This window comes from Agelaius phoeniceus, chromosome 8 (genome assembly GCF_051311805.1).
Source record: "Agelaius phoeniceus isolate bAgePho1 chromosome 8, bAgePho1.hap1, whole genome shotgun sequence".
Classification (NCBI taxonomy): domain Eukaryota; kingdom Metazoa; phylum Chordata; class Aves; order Passeriformes; family Icteridae; genus Agelaius; species Agelaius phoeniceus.
The window spans coordinates 24,926,765-24,940,107 of NC_135272.1; the positions used below are offsets into that span (position 1 = coordinate 24,926,765).

At 37.7% G+C, this 13,343-nt stretch overlaps 1 protein-coding gene across 19 annotated transcripts in view; it reads right to left on the minus strand.

Moving 5' to 3' along the window:
- The window catches only part of ADGRL2 (adhesion G protein-coupled receptor L2), a 204,587-nt gene that overhangs the window by 115,021 nt on the left and 76,223 nt on the right, over positions 1 to 13,343 (minus strand). For all 19 annotated transcript variants that reach the window (XM_077182315.1, XM_077182316.1, XM_077182319.1 and 16 more), the window contains one exon: positions 8,968 to 9,140. In XM_077182315.1, coding sequence (XP_077038430.1) covers positions 8,968 to 9,040 — 73 coding nt within the window. In that variant the 5' untranslated portion in view covers positions 9,041 to 9,140. The remainder of the gene's footprint in view (positions 1 to 8,967; positions 9,141 to 13,343) is intronic.

A 13,343-nucleotide genomic window follows, 5' to 3' on the forward strand; every position in this document is an offset into this window, starting at 1 on the left:
TCCTTTAGTTGCCTTAGCTACAAATCCCTGCAGTATTGTATAATTGAAATCTACTCACGTAAGTTAGGAATAATTAGGCCCCAAAATTAAGCCAAACACAAAGTTAATTCAAATAGTCAGCTGCTGTCATTTAAATGGTTACAGAGTTTTATTGTTGCTTAACATCCTTGAATGCTTCTAAATGCACTTTTTTTTCCTCTGTTACAACCTTATCCCTTGCTCCAGATGGAAAATGGATCAAGAGAATGAATTTTGATTATTTCATAATCAGTCATACCTTGACCAAAGAATTTCTTTACTAGTTTTTTCCCAGTTATTGCCACTAGATTTTTCTATTTTATTTTTAATCAGCCATATAAAAAAGGGAATTAAAAGAATCAAAACAGATGAGGCTATGAGGTAAATAAAGTCAGAATCATCGAGTCTGTTACAAATAACATTAACATGATGATGAATTTTTAACAGCAAATATTCAGAAAGTCTCTCTTCATATTTAAAAAAACCTTTTGCAAAAAGAAGGCAACATAGAAATATAGTTAAAATGGATCCACAACAAATCTAAGAGCCAGAAAATAATGCATCAGAGAGATAAGACAAAATATCATAACAGGAATTGTTCTCAGGACTGAGTCAGGACTCTGTTGATTTATCAGCATGGAATTTGAAATAATTTGTACAGCAAAATAATTGTTTCATTGTTACATATAAAGCATAAAATAATTGCTACATTATTAGATTACTTTGTAACTGGCAAAGGAAAGACTGCTGGTTAGATGTATTTCTGACTGTTTTTCTGTCAGCACTCAGTTTACACTGCAGAACAAAACACTGTATCACAAATCCTTCAAGACACTTTACATATGGATGACTTCCAGCCTTTCTGCATTGTGAATTTTTAAAAATGTACAGATGCTTTTTATATCTAGGAAGATCTATATACATATATAGATCTTCAGACTAGCACAAAGATAGAGAAGATTACTGAGCAGGATTTGAATTGAAGGCCTAAACCAAGCAGTTTATGCATGATATAGTATGCTGATAGATTTTTTTTTCCCCCAGCTGGTGCATTAATACATGAAGTGATGTTTTGTGGACCCTATCCATCTTTATGGGTAATAATCCACATCACAAACCACCCGTTTGCCCTCTAGTACTTTCCATGCTTCACTCTTCACGCATGCCAGTTTCATCTGTTGCAAATTAAATGATGCAAAAGCGTAAGCAACAAACTGTTCAGTTTTGTTTACTAAAAGCATATTTATCTTGAGCTACTAAAAAGCATGATCAGTGCTCAGCTAGAACATAGACTTTTCCAATAGACGTTCAATGGCAAATGTTACAATGTTGCAGAATAAATAGCCACTTAATTCTAGCAACATTTTGCAATTAGAGGCAATTCACAAGCCTGAGCGAAATGAAGCAGGGTAGCTCAGTGGGAGATGTACAGCGGAAGGCAGATCTAATCACAGCACAGGACCAGCGGCAAACAGGAAAATCTGAGCAAAGCTCATTCAAAAGATGGTTAAAACAGCAGCGATATGAAACAGCACTGAAGCCTATAAAAGGCAAACATTTCCCATTGCTTTTCCAACTGTTCAGCACACAGGCGAATCTGGTTTCAGTGTCAACTTCCTCTCAGGTTTCCTAAATGAACTACCTAATTCAAATTTAACAAGAAAATTGCTCCAACAGCACCTTGCATTAATTGTACTTTCTGCTGGAAGAGAACAAAACTACCTAACTCCTGAGAGAGACATCAAAATCCCTGACAAGGGAGAACACAAAAGCCAGCCTTCCTTCCATCGTCAAGATCCCTCATAAAACTCGCCGAGTGCTGTATCCAACAACTGAAAGTTATGTGGTCCCCCTGGGTTTCTCACATGTATGGGTTGCTCAGGCAACAGATGAAAAAAAATTCATTTTGCTTCCCAACTAGTCTCCCCCACACATCTTTTATACACCGAGAAAAGATCAGGGATTATTATAGTAGGATAAATTGAGAAAACAAAAAGAATTAAACATTCCCAACCACCTGGACCGGTCCAAGCTCAGAAGGAACAAGCAGGGAATCTCCTCTACCACTGGCAGCAGCCTCAAACACACTTACACAGGCTACCCTAATGTCACTGGGACGTGGATGAATTGTCTCCCCGACTGAAAGAAGGAGCCATAAACAGAGCTGACATTCATACAGCTCCATTTCTTTGTACTTCAAATGAAAGCAAGGAGGTAGAGATTATAGAAACACGCAGAGCTGAACACACAGAGCTTTAGCACAGCTGGATTTGGAAAGCTGATAGAGTAGTTTGAGACTCTTTCTGGAACAGCAGAAATTTGGAACACCTCACGCAAAAGGATTTTTTCAGCTCCTACTCTCAAAAAGAACTGCGTATTCAATTCACCATGCTATGTCTGTGGGTTTCAGGTATGGCTCGTCTACAGAGGCATACAAACAAAACATACCCTGTGTTAAAAATGTAAAAAACTTAGTATTCCTGAAAAAAAAAATATATAATTGGAAAAGCATCTGGTATTCTTGAGTTTCATTTAAAGTATCAACCCAAACATAATAAACAAACAAACAAAAAAAAAATCAAAAGGAGCAACTGTAAATATTCTTCTACAAAAACAACATTGATGAATAAAGATGACACCAGTTAACCACTGCAAAAGGTCAGATAATTTTTAAGTGTGTCTTTGCCATTGTTAGGAGATCCTATACTATTAAGTGCCTTTATAGTGGGAGTATGGATGGACAAGACAAGAATGTCTCTCTGTGGATAGTTTTATCTCCCCTCCCTCATGTAACACAATCTGGAACACTAGCACAAACATGGAAGTGGGCACATACATGAAACATATTTTAGAGCCATTTGTGTAAGTCCTTTTTCTGTAGTGCCTTCATCCTGCATATGCTCCCTGCTATCAAGACATCCATCCATGCAACAGACAATTAGCACAGACCATGACTTTCTGCACCTCTTACTCACAGAGGTAGACCATGAGCATCAATGGATCTACTTGCAAATATAAAACCCATTTTGTGCTTGTAGAACTTGGCAACAAATATTAAATCTAAAATCATTATACTTTATGGTAATTTTTATAATTTGATCATAAGGACACTAAATGCAATAAAAAATCCAGTGCTGAAGCATTCATTGATATCAGATGCTTCAGGCAGTCATACTTACATTTTACACTATGACCTGAAAGTACAATATAAAACAATGTTAAAACTATATAAAAAACCCTTGTTACTAAGACAAGCAGCATTCTTCAACAAAAAAGAGAAATTAAAAATAATTAAAGATTTTTTTAAATACAACTCAATAAAAAATAAACTATATGTTTTCTTATATTTAGTAGTAGACTACTAATAAAGCCTATTTGCTTTCTAAAAAACATGTCCAAAATCTGCTACTGTATTCCTGCAAAGGTCCCTTTATCATAATAAACTAATCTAAAACATTCCCAGACTTACACTTAACAAAAGAAAAGCCCCTTAGGCAGTGATGTTGGTGCAGGTCAGCTGAAGGTTAAATAAACCCCCTCTCATTGCACTGGTCACCAGCACAGCTCGCCTCACCCTCTGAGACCCACCAAGGTTACAGCAACCAAAGACAGTAAACTCCAGCAGCAGCTTAGAGGGCTCTGAAAATACAGCATCTGCCCCTAGCACAGCACACTGCACTTGTAGCATTTTACACTTTACAGGGGCTTCTTCTTCTGAACACAGAGCCCAACAACATGCAAAATCTCCCCTCATAAAGGACAATGTTTTTCAGTAACTGAGAAGATGGCATATCAAAATAGTAATATTATTACTCATTTCATAGTAATTATGCATTTATACTCTTTTCTTTGCCTAAACTGTAAGACTCCTACACTAACACTTCCTAGCAAGTTTTCATTTAAAGTACAGTATTTAAAATGGTTCTTCATGCATTCTTCTACATGATTCTCCCATATTTTGCAATAGTGATGCTATTGCTTTGGTTTCAAAAATGTAATGTTACAGCACAGAATCCTGCAGACCTCAGTACTCTGGGAATAGATAAAAGATTATTCACTGCCAGCATGTTAAAGTATCTCTGGACTTTCTGGGCAGTCTGTCAGTCTCTATTTCTTGGAAATGCAGTTTAAAAGCTTAACAGAAATTCTCCTTTAAGAAGAACTTTGGTCTTGCTGTTCAGATAAATTTTCTCTTTAGAAGATATGTTGGCCCTCTATTAGAAAAGAAAAGAGAGATATCCCAGATATGTATGCACCAGAAAATACCACTAAAAAATGGCATGATCTTTCAGGACAGAAAACAGGACCCAGAGCCGCAGTTGCTTTCTTCAGAAAAATTCGGCATAATCTGCATTAATCAATTAAGGAAAAAAAAATTCTAAAGAATCCTAACTATATCAGGTATGTATGATACACATAAGGATAGCATTAAGCTTATTAGAGTGATCCTCCAAAGAGTGGGCAATACCAGTCTGGCCTTAGCACACTGGGTGTGCTTATGGATGTTTTGCAAGCTCTGTAAACCCAGTGGTTCCTGCCAACTGGGGGCCCAACAGAGCCTTCACTGTGATAAATTCCATGGCTAGAAATTAAATCAGTGCTCCTCTTTGCTCCAGGGTGACTCCATAATGGATTTCACTCCTTGCAGAACTTAAATCCACTAATTAACAGAAACTGATTTCTACTCAAGGCCATGGTACAAGATTTTTTATAATTTTTATCCTGGGCAAAGTCCTACTAATACTCCTAGTAAGCATGTAGGAAAGCTGGCATGCTTTTACTGTTTATTCAGTACCTGTGCCATGTGCCTTAGACACTCCACGCCTGAGTGGCTTCACAGGAAGCTGAAGAGCTGGAGTAATACACTAAAATAGCAAATATCTTTGTAGTGGCCCAAAGTACATTATCTGTATTTAGCATTTTCTTTAGTAAATGCACTAACATTGAATATGCACTTAGAACTGCTTCCAACTCAGCACTCAGCTCTTTGGCTGGCATAGATGGAATTTACAGGAATATATCCTTTTCAGTGTAATGCTCATTAAAACAAACATTCAGAAGCAAAGACAAGCTGGATTTCTTTAAATAACATTAATTCCATTTAGGAAAACAGAATTAAATAGATAATGAAAGCATGATGCTTCTTCCTTTGGACAAAGCATAGATAATAATTCATAATAAAATGGATTTAACTTGAATTAAACCTTGGTTAAAATAGAATGTTAGCAAAGAAAATTATTTCAGCACTTCCAAGGCACTTGTGCTTTTCAAGCAGCAGAAAAGAATAAAAACAAACAGCATCAAACGTTAGTCAAAAAGGTGGACTTTGTAAGCAAGATAAAGCTTAAAATACTGAAACCTGCACTGTCCAAAAACCAATCTACACCGGAATGTTTAGCTCTGACATCTTTTTTTCATATGCATATTAGTGTATCTGTCTTAACTTGCTTGAAGAGAAACCAATAATACATATAATATGCTTTCTACTCTGCTTTGCTATGGAAACAAGACGTGTGTGATCTCACTCTCTGGCTTTCTCTATTTTCTCAGATAATTTTTAACTTGTTAGATGATTTCACCTAATTAGGAAGGGGGGAAAAAAAGAGGTGGTGTCAAAAGTAATTAACTTCCTAGTGTTTGTAGGAAACAGGTAAGAAAAGGTGCATGGGACTGAGCAGGAATCCCCTCCTGATGGCTTGGGACAGACACGGACACGGGACAGTGCAGAGGGAGCTTTGCCCTGAGTGCCCAGGCCAGGCCTCCCACGGGCACCTGCCCAAGGCTGGGCCAAGCTGCTTCCCAAGGCAAGGCAGTCCCTTCTGCCTTTGCAACAGAACTGTGGTTTGAAAGACATGCCTATATAAAACATGCTAGAAAAAGGGACAGAAAAATAACTTGCAGAAATGAAATTAATAATACTCCAGCTCATGACTCAAGCTTTTCATTCCTCTTTCCAGCCTCTTGTCCCCTCCTCATTTAGGGCTGCAATGCTTGCTGTTGGTGGCAGTAACAACAAACACAACAATGTTGACTTCTTGTTGATCAGATGTACCAGCAGTGTATAATAACTCAGTGTGGTTTTCCTGTCCAGCTGTTGGCACTTGTCTGTTCCAGGTGCATTTTACCTGAAGGAATGGACTGTTTCAAAAGCAATCCCATCTGGACTGCATAGCCAGGGAAAAAAAAAAAAAAAAGCAAAACCAAGACCTTCTTATCTGAGGATACGATTCCTGTTTGGATAGGCAACACTAAAAGAAATTACAGCCTTCGTCTAACTGTGCCTGCTTGCCAATTCCCTGGTGAGGAAAAGTTAAGGCTGTGAGAGCTATAAAGCCTTTTCTTGATTGGAAAATGTTTCATTATATGAATAAATGAATCACTTGTCCACACCCAGGATCATTCCCCCCGCTTCCTCTCCATTAAACTGTACAGAAACATTAAAATGTAACAGCAGGGAATTCAGCCAGGTTTTATCTCTCCCAGTAACTGCAACAACCTTCATGTACACATCAGATTTCTATAAAAAAACCTATGTTCCAAGCATGAGAATTAAAGATTTTCTTATTTCTACCAAAAGTTAGATGCTCTTATTTTAACCTTTGTTCATGTTCATACTTCCAGGCATGAAGTGCTACTAAAGCATGTTATACTTGGCATCTCTTATTACTGAAGCAGAAGGCAATGTAATTTTGTGAGAAAGTGTAATAATGCAGTATTCATTTTTCTTCTGTGGCTGGAAGCCAACTCTATATTAATATTCATTTCCAGTATACAGAGCCACAGTATTTCATTTATTTTAAGAATTTACAATTAATTTGGTATGATTCTGTTATCTGCTCCCAATTTCCTTCCCTGTTTCTTTTAGCTGAAAAAGCAGCTCTTGTATAGACTTAAAAAAAGTAAATTCACAACTGAAGCATCAAAAGATTGCTACTGGCTACTAAAAGCAAGAAAAACAGGGACAGAACAAAATGAACTTGAAATATTACAGATGACAATGAAAATTAACTTTCTGCAAATGGTAAAATTTCAATCTGCAGAAGTTCTCAGTTGACTTTTTCCCTTCCAAACTCAGCAGATAAAACATGTTTTACAGCCTGCTGTTTGCAACTGTAACCAAACCACAGAAAGTTGTTTGTCTGCTTTTTCTTTCTGCTTTCAGATGTTTTCAACCATCACACAGCACTAAACTGCAAGCACCTGAATGTTTGTAAAATGTATTAAGTAGAGAGATCTGAAACAATTGCAATAATAATAATTTAAAAAACCTTAGTGTTTTAAAACTTCAGACAAAAACCCATAAATAGATGTCTCAACTTCCTACATCTTAGGTTTCACCTGGTGCAACCACTTTTGCAATGTAAGTGCATTTATAATTAGCACCAGCTATTACCAAGCCAGCTAGTCATAAAGTTTATAACTCCAATCTCCTAATCCACATTTACCTTTCTTACCTATGAAGGAGGCTGGAAAGCATTTTCTCTTCCAGCTGCCCTGTACAAGTAAGATTACAGCCAAGTCCCCAGCCCGGGCAGGCAGCGCGAGGGCAGCGGCTCCCAGAGCAGGAGTCCCACCAAGCACGGAACCATCTCAGATCTGCTCAGCTTCCTACTACATCCTGGCAACATTTAAGGAGGAGGGATGGGGAACTGACTGTGGAAGCTGTTTCAGTGGAATGAGACTTCCCCAAGCTCAGAAGCAGGCAGGAGGACGGGCTCCCTGAGATGTGTGTGTTCACACATGCAGATGAACAACCCATCTCGGCAAAGCTCGGTCTGCCAGCACGGCCCCAGCTGGGCAAGGCTGCAAAGAAAGCTTAGGAAATGATGCAGTGAGTGTGGAAGGCTGCAGAAAATATTTGAATTTTTAGGGATTTTTTATTTATATAATAGTTTCTTTTTACTTATATAAATTTAGGAGGAAAGAGAGGGGGAGGCAGGGTAGTTTTCCAGAAGTATTTCTGAAAATCTGGCCTTAAAATTCAGGGAATTTTGACAGAGTAACGTGCATAGCTGCTTTAAAAACTGCTGAGATCATGACAAAGATGTAGGAAGGAACTCTGTATATTATACATCAATTAGTGAATAATGTGAGATGGCATGGAGATGCTATTTTATTACTAAACTAATCTTTTCACCTGCAATCTAGTCAATCAAAATGATCACACCCAAAACCAGCCTCAAGTTCTATATGAATATTTGCAATTAAAAATTCATAAGTCATGTTTTCCTTTTCATTCATTTGTGTTCCTCTGCTTATTAAAAGGGCCACAAGAACAGCTGTGGAGACAGACTAACTGGATGAAGTATAGTTTATGAAAAAAAAAAAAGGATAAAGAATAGATAATGCAACTTCTTTTAAAAATCTTTTTCCTTCCTCATCTCTTTAATTTAACAGCTATTTTAAACACATTTGATAGCAGTGAAGTATTTTTCCTTTTCCAAAAAGAGCAAAAATATTTTCAAGTACATGCTATTTCTGTATGAACTTTGAGTTTTATTTCCTGGAATTTAACTTGCATAGCACTAATCTTAATGAAGTGTTTGCCATTTCGTTTTCAGTGAGCAAAATTAGAAAAGTAAAACGGGTATTTCATTTAGTTGTTTTATATCACATTTAACATATCCATATATTTCTTGTGCAATGAGAATAGAAAAGGAAGGATAAACAGGAAGAATCCAAAAATAAGGCACCTACCAATCAAGGCTATTAATACTTCACTTGCCTGAACATTGCACTTCAATTTCAACATATGACACTATCAAACCTAAAAAAACTTATTTTCTTCTTTTCTTCAATAAAAAGGGACAATTTGAGTCTTATAAATTAAAACTAGAATATACTACGTTTAGTTTGTCATCCACAAACTTCAAGTTATCTAATAGAAATTAATTGTACAGTCCATTTAACTCATCTGAAAACCCAAGTAAAAAATAAACTAAAGCTTACCTTCAGTACACTGCAGGAAGCTGATAATGAGCAGAAACCAAAAACTTTGCATTCTGCAGCCAGAAGACACCATTATTGATCCCTGTAAGAATTTTCTTTGTATTCCTTAATGAATCCAGTTATAAAAGCCCAGCATCATCGAAACCAGTGGTCTGCATTATTCATCTTCATACCTGGAGTAGCAGAAGATTTGGAAGAAAAGGAGAAAAAAAAAATCTATCAGCACCTGAACACCAATAATTTGGAATACCAAATTTTACTTCACACGAAGATGGAAATATTTAGTAAAAACTGAGAGTATGCCTGCACTGTAGCTGGGAATTTGGCAGGGTTCTAGGATGTAATCTCTCAAGGTCAATCATCACTAAGCACAATGCCAAATAATGATACGTGTTAATGTTGAAAGCATGAGTGTTACTGATGTATTTGCACTAAGACACATGAAAAAAAAACCAACAGGAGAACATTTGCACTAAATATAAGAAACTGGACCTGTAGATGAGTTGGCTAAGCTTTTCTTACTCCACAAATCTGACACAACCTGTATTTCTCTACCTTAAAGAAACAAAGAAAAATTAAATCTAGGGCACTATATATATTATATATATATATATATATATATATATATATATATATATATATATATATATATATATGTATGTGTGTATTATATATTATATATATATTTATTGGGGATTTGAAACATGGAGTGGCTGAGAACACAGCAACTCCCCCAGCAGGAAGGCTGAGCAGATCTGCTCCCTGCCATGGTTCTGGCGTTCCCTTCATGCTACACAAAGATTGCTCTCCTTGGATGAGAGAGGCAGTAACAGCTGCTTTGCTGACAAAATACGCCATTTGGTGAGGCAGCCTCTTCATATCACTGCACAGTTAGCTGTATTTCTACACAATAAACATCTTCAGAGAAAAGGGAATAAACAATGGATGAGACCTTCTTCTGTCCTTAGCCTCAGACAAGATTTGTCTCCTACTGAGAAATACGAACTGAACTGCTCCTGTAAACGATGTACCAAAGTAAGAATTCTTCAAGCTATCATTTGCATTTGAAAAATATAATTATAGTGATAGAGTGCAGTAGCTGTGGTAGAAGATTTGACAGCAGAGTGCTCCCTTTTGCTAATGACTCTATTCTCTCACCAGCCAGCTGAGTAACTACACACATCCTCTTCCATATCTCACTGTGTGAAGCTAGGTCATGCTTCAGCCCTGACTACTAGAGTTTGGGAAGCTAAAGAAAAACTAACATCCATTGAAGAACAGATTATTTTTAAGTAGAAAGCTGGCTCTACATATTACAGACATGTGAAACAACTCTGGAGAGCACTGAGCACTGCAGCAACCATGGATGCAAAGGGCTGAGCCTGGCGTGACATTGGCTTGCTCGAACGAACAGGACTGTGAGGACGTATTGCTGAGATATCTGAAATTAATGTTACTTTAAAACCATGTAACAATGACTGTGTTAAAATTTAAGTGGCAGGATCCAAGGGCCACTTATGATTCTTATGAGTACTAGAGCATGTTAAGGGCTTTAAAAATACATTTACCCTTTTGGCAAGGAGAAGTGGAAAGGATGAAGAGCACGAGATACCAGATAAAGAAATTCTATGAAATGTTGATAATTTTTAGAAATAGAAATGTTAATCATAATCAATGATAAAGTTTGTTCCCTGAGCACACAAACAGTAACAAAACTGACACTCATTTTTTCCCACAAGGAGAGAAAGATGGAAATTAACAGAAAACATTATGGAAGAATTTCTCTGGCTCTCAAGGAAGGCAGTGTATCTCTGGAAATTATTAAATAGCCATGCAGATTTCTTTACTTGGCTCCTCTTTAAGAGAACTGGACGCATCCCTCTCACAATACAAGTGTGCTGTGGTTCCTCAGACAGGGAAATTAAAGAAAACTGACATCTGAGACTGTATGATTTTATGTTTATTGATACCAAAAAATGGACCCTGTTTCCAATTTCCAACAACAGAGAGGTGCTCTTCAGTCACGGGTACTTTTTTCCACACATATTTCAACAAGAAGCAGGCAACAGCAAACGGAGTGCAGGATGGGCAGAGCGTGGCTCTCCCTGGCACACACCCATGTGCCCTGAGGTACAAGGTGTGACCTGAATTTAGATGGTGACACAGGAGGACCCCAAAGTGGTTGTGAGGACACAGTCACATTCCAGCTCTAGATCTTTTACACTGGGCTGAGACTCTTTTGTAACTAAAAGAAAATAAATCTAAAAGTCCACAAATGATGCACTGCATTCAGCAGAAATTAAAATTGCAAAGGAGCTCCTGCTGAGTTGAGAAGAAAAAATTGCCACCATGATCTCCAAATATAAAAGCCCTGGAGAGAGTTCAGCTAGAATCTTGGGAAGAGTTTGGATTAATTTTCCACCTGTAGCACCCAAAGGAAAAATCATTAAACTATTCCACACACACTACAGACTAATCAGTGTAATTTCAGTAAGCAATCAGAATAATCCAGGAGAATAGATGATGAATAATAATGGCTAAAAGTAAAATTAAATCAGCCTTCTGATTGCTCCCAGTCTGTCCAGAAGATTTGGACTTCCTGAGACTCAACTTTTATCATTATTTCTATAACATATCACTGCACTCTCAGGTTTTGAGATATCTTCAGCTTCAACTGGATAGTGACATCCATGTGCTTTACCACCCTCAGTCATCACTTCCTTGTGGGCCTTTTTAAATTGGAGTGGGGAGGAAGGAGTTATGTCAAAAATAAAACCAATAATCAAAGCATCACTTGCGTAAGACCCAGCATCTCCCTAGGAAATAGTTGCAAAATGTATGCCAAACAATTTGCTTTTTTTTTTTTCAACTGAGTAAAGTTCTTGACCTTCTAAACTGACTTAGTCACTTTTATAAGGACCTAACAGTTTCTGAAAATATATTGATGCCTTTGAAATACCAAAACCAGCATAAACTATTCAAATAAGAAGAAATTGCAAGCATTTTAAAGAAAAATTTTAAGTGTTTTGTGCAATATATTGTTCTCTTTAGATTGCTGTAGCCTACAGACATAGAATTTAACTCAGTGTGCTGCTGCAAAAAGAATTCAAGATAAACTAACCAGCTCCTGACAGATTATCAGTAACACATATTTATCTAAAAACCCAAGAAAAAATGAAACTGTGTTTGAAAACTGATGCAATTGAATTTGGGTTTGCTTCTTTTCTTTTGAATAAGTTAACGTGTTCACAGCAAACAAATTTTAATGGAGCCTCCGTATTTGAGAATCTCTGTGTGGCTCTAAGTAAAAGAACGTGCAGTTCCAAGCATTCATCAGCATAACAAAAGCTCAACCTGAGAAAGGCATCCAGACGTGAGCTGGAGCCAGAGAGCACTCGGACTAAAGACACTGCTGTCAGCCACATCCTTCTGACCATCCATCTATCAGCGATACAGAGACTGTCCGTGCCATCTCACAACAACAACAAATCCCAAACCAAATGAGTAGAAGCAGGAAAAGATGTATTAAGTTACTTCTTTGTAAACAGAAAAAGGAGACCACAGTGAGTGGCTGTCCTGCGCAAATAAGTTATTTCCCCTCAGACCTTAATAAACATTTTCTCTGCATCGCTGACTGCTTCAGCCTGTGGGTGGGGCAAAGAGAAACTCCCTAGAGCAAAATCTTGCTTGAATTTCAGAGTGCAATAAAAGCTGCCCAGAAAATTTCAGCTGTAACTTAAATCCCTACCTCTGGGCCATACTGCAATCTCCCACAGGAAAAAAAAAACAACCCCCTGCTGAAAGTAGAGTGGTTCACCTTCTTACGATTCTTCTCATATGCACTGTCAAAGAAGGCCAGATCAGGAATAGAAATGTTAATGTTCAAACCTGGAACACTGCAAAGGTACTGGGCATCTCTTCATACTGTATTCATAAGCTGTGCTCCAAGTCCCGAATATCTCAGTGCCCCCACCTCTCCTCCTTGTTCTCCTGTGCTTCTGAAGCTCCTCACAGCCAGAACACGGCCGCAGCAGAACACATGCCACTGCTGGCCATCCCTCTCCCCCAACACTGCTCAAGAGCACCCCAGAGATAAGAGAAAGCTGCTCCAAGCATGCTCCTTGAAATACTTTTATCTTGGAAGAGAAAGACCTCTAAAGGACTGTCGCATTCCAACTCTACTCTGTTTAACCTTCCCAAGGTTTTATTTTCAAAAGCCAAAAAAGGGTCTTTTAAGATCTTCTGGACAACTGACACAGCATGCTCAAAAGCTGCCTTTTCCCTCCTGTTCTGTCCAGCTTTTCAGGCAATTAAGACAAAGGAGAACACAGAGATCTTTCCAGCTAAGCAGGGATGTTTTTCTTTAGCTAAAAGTC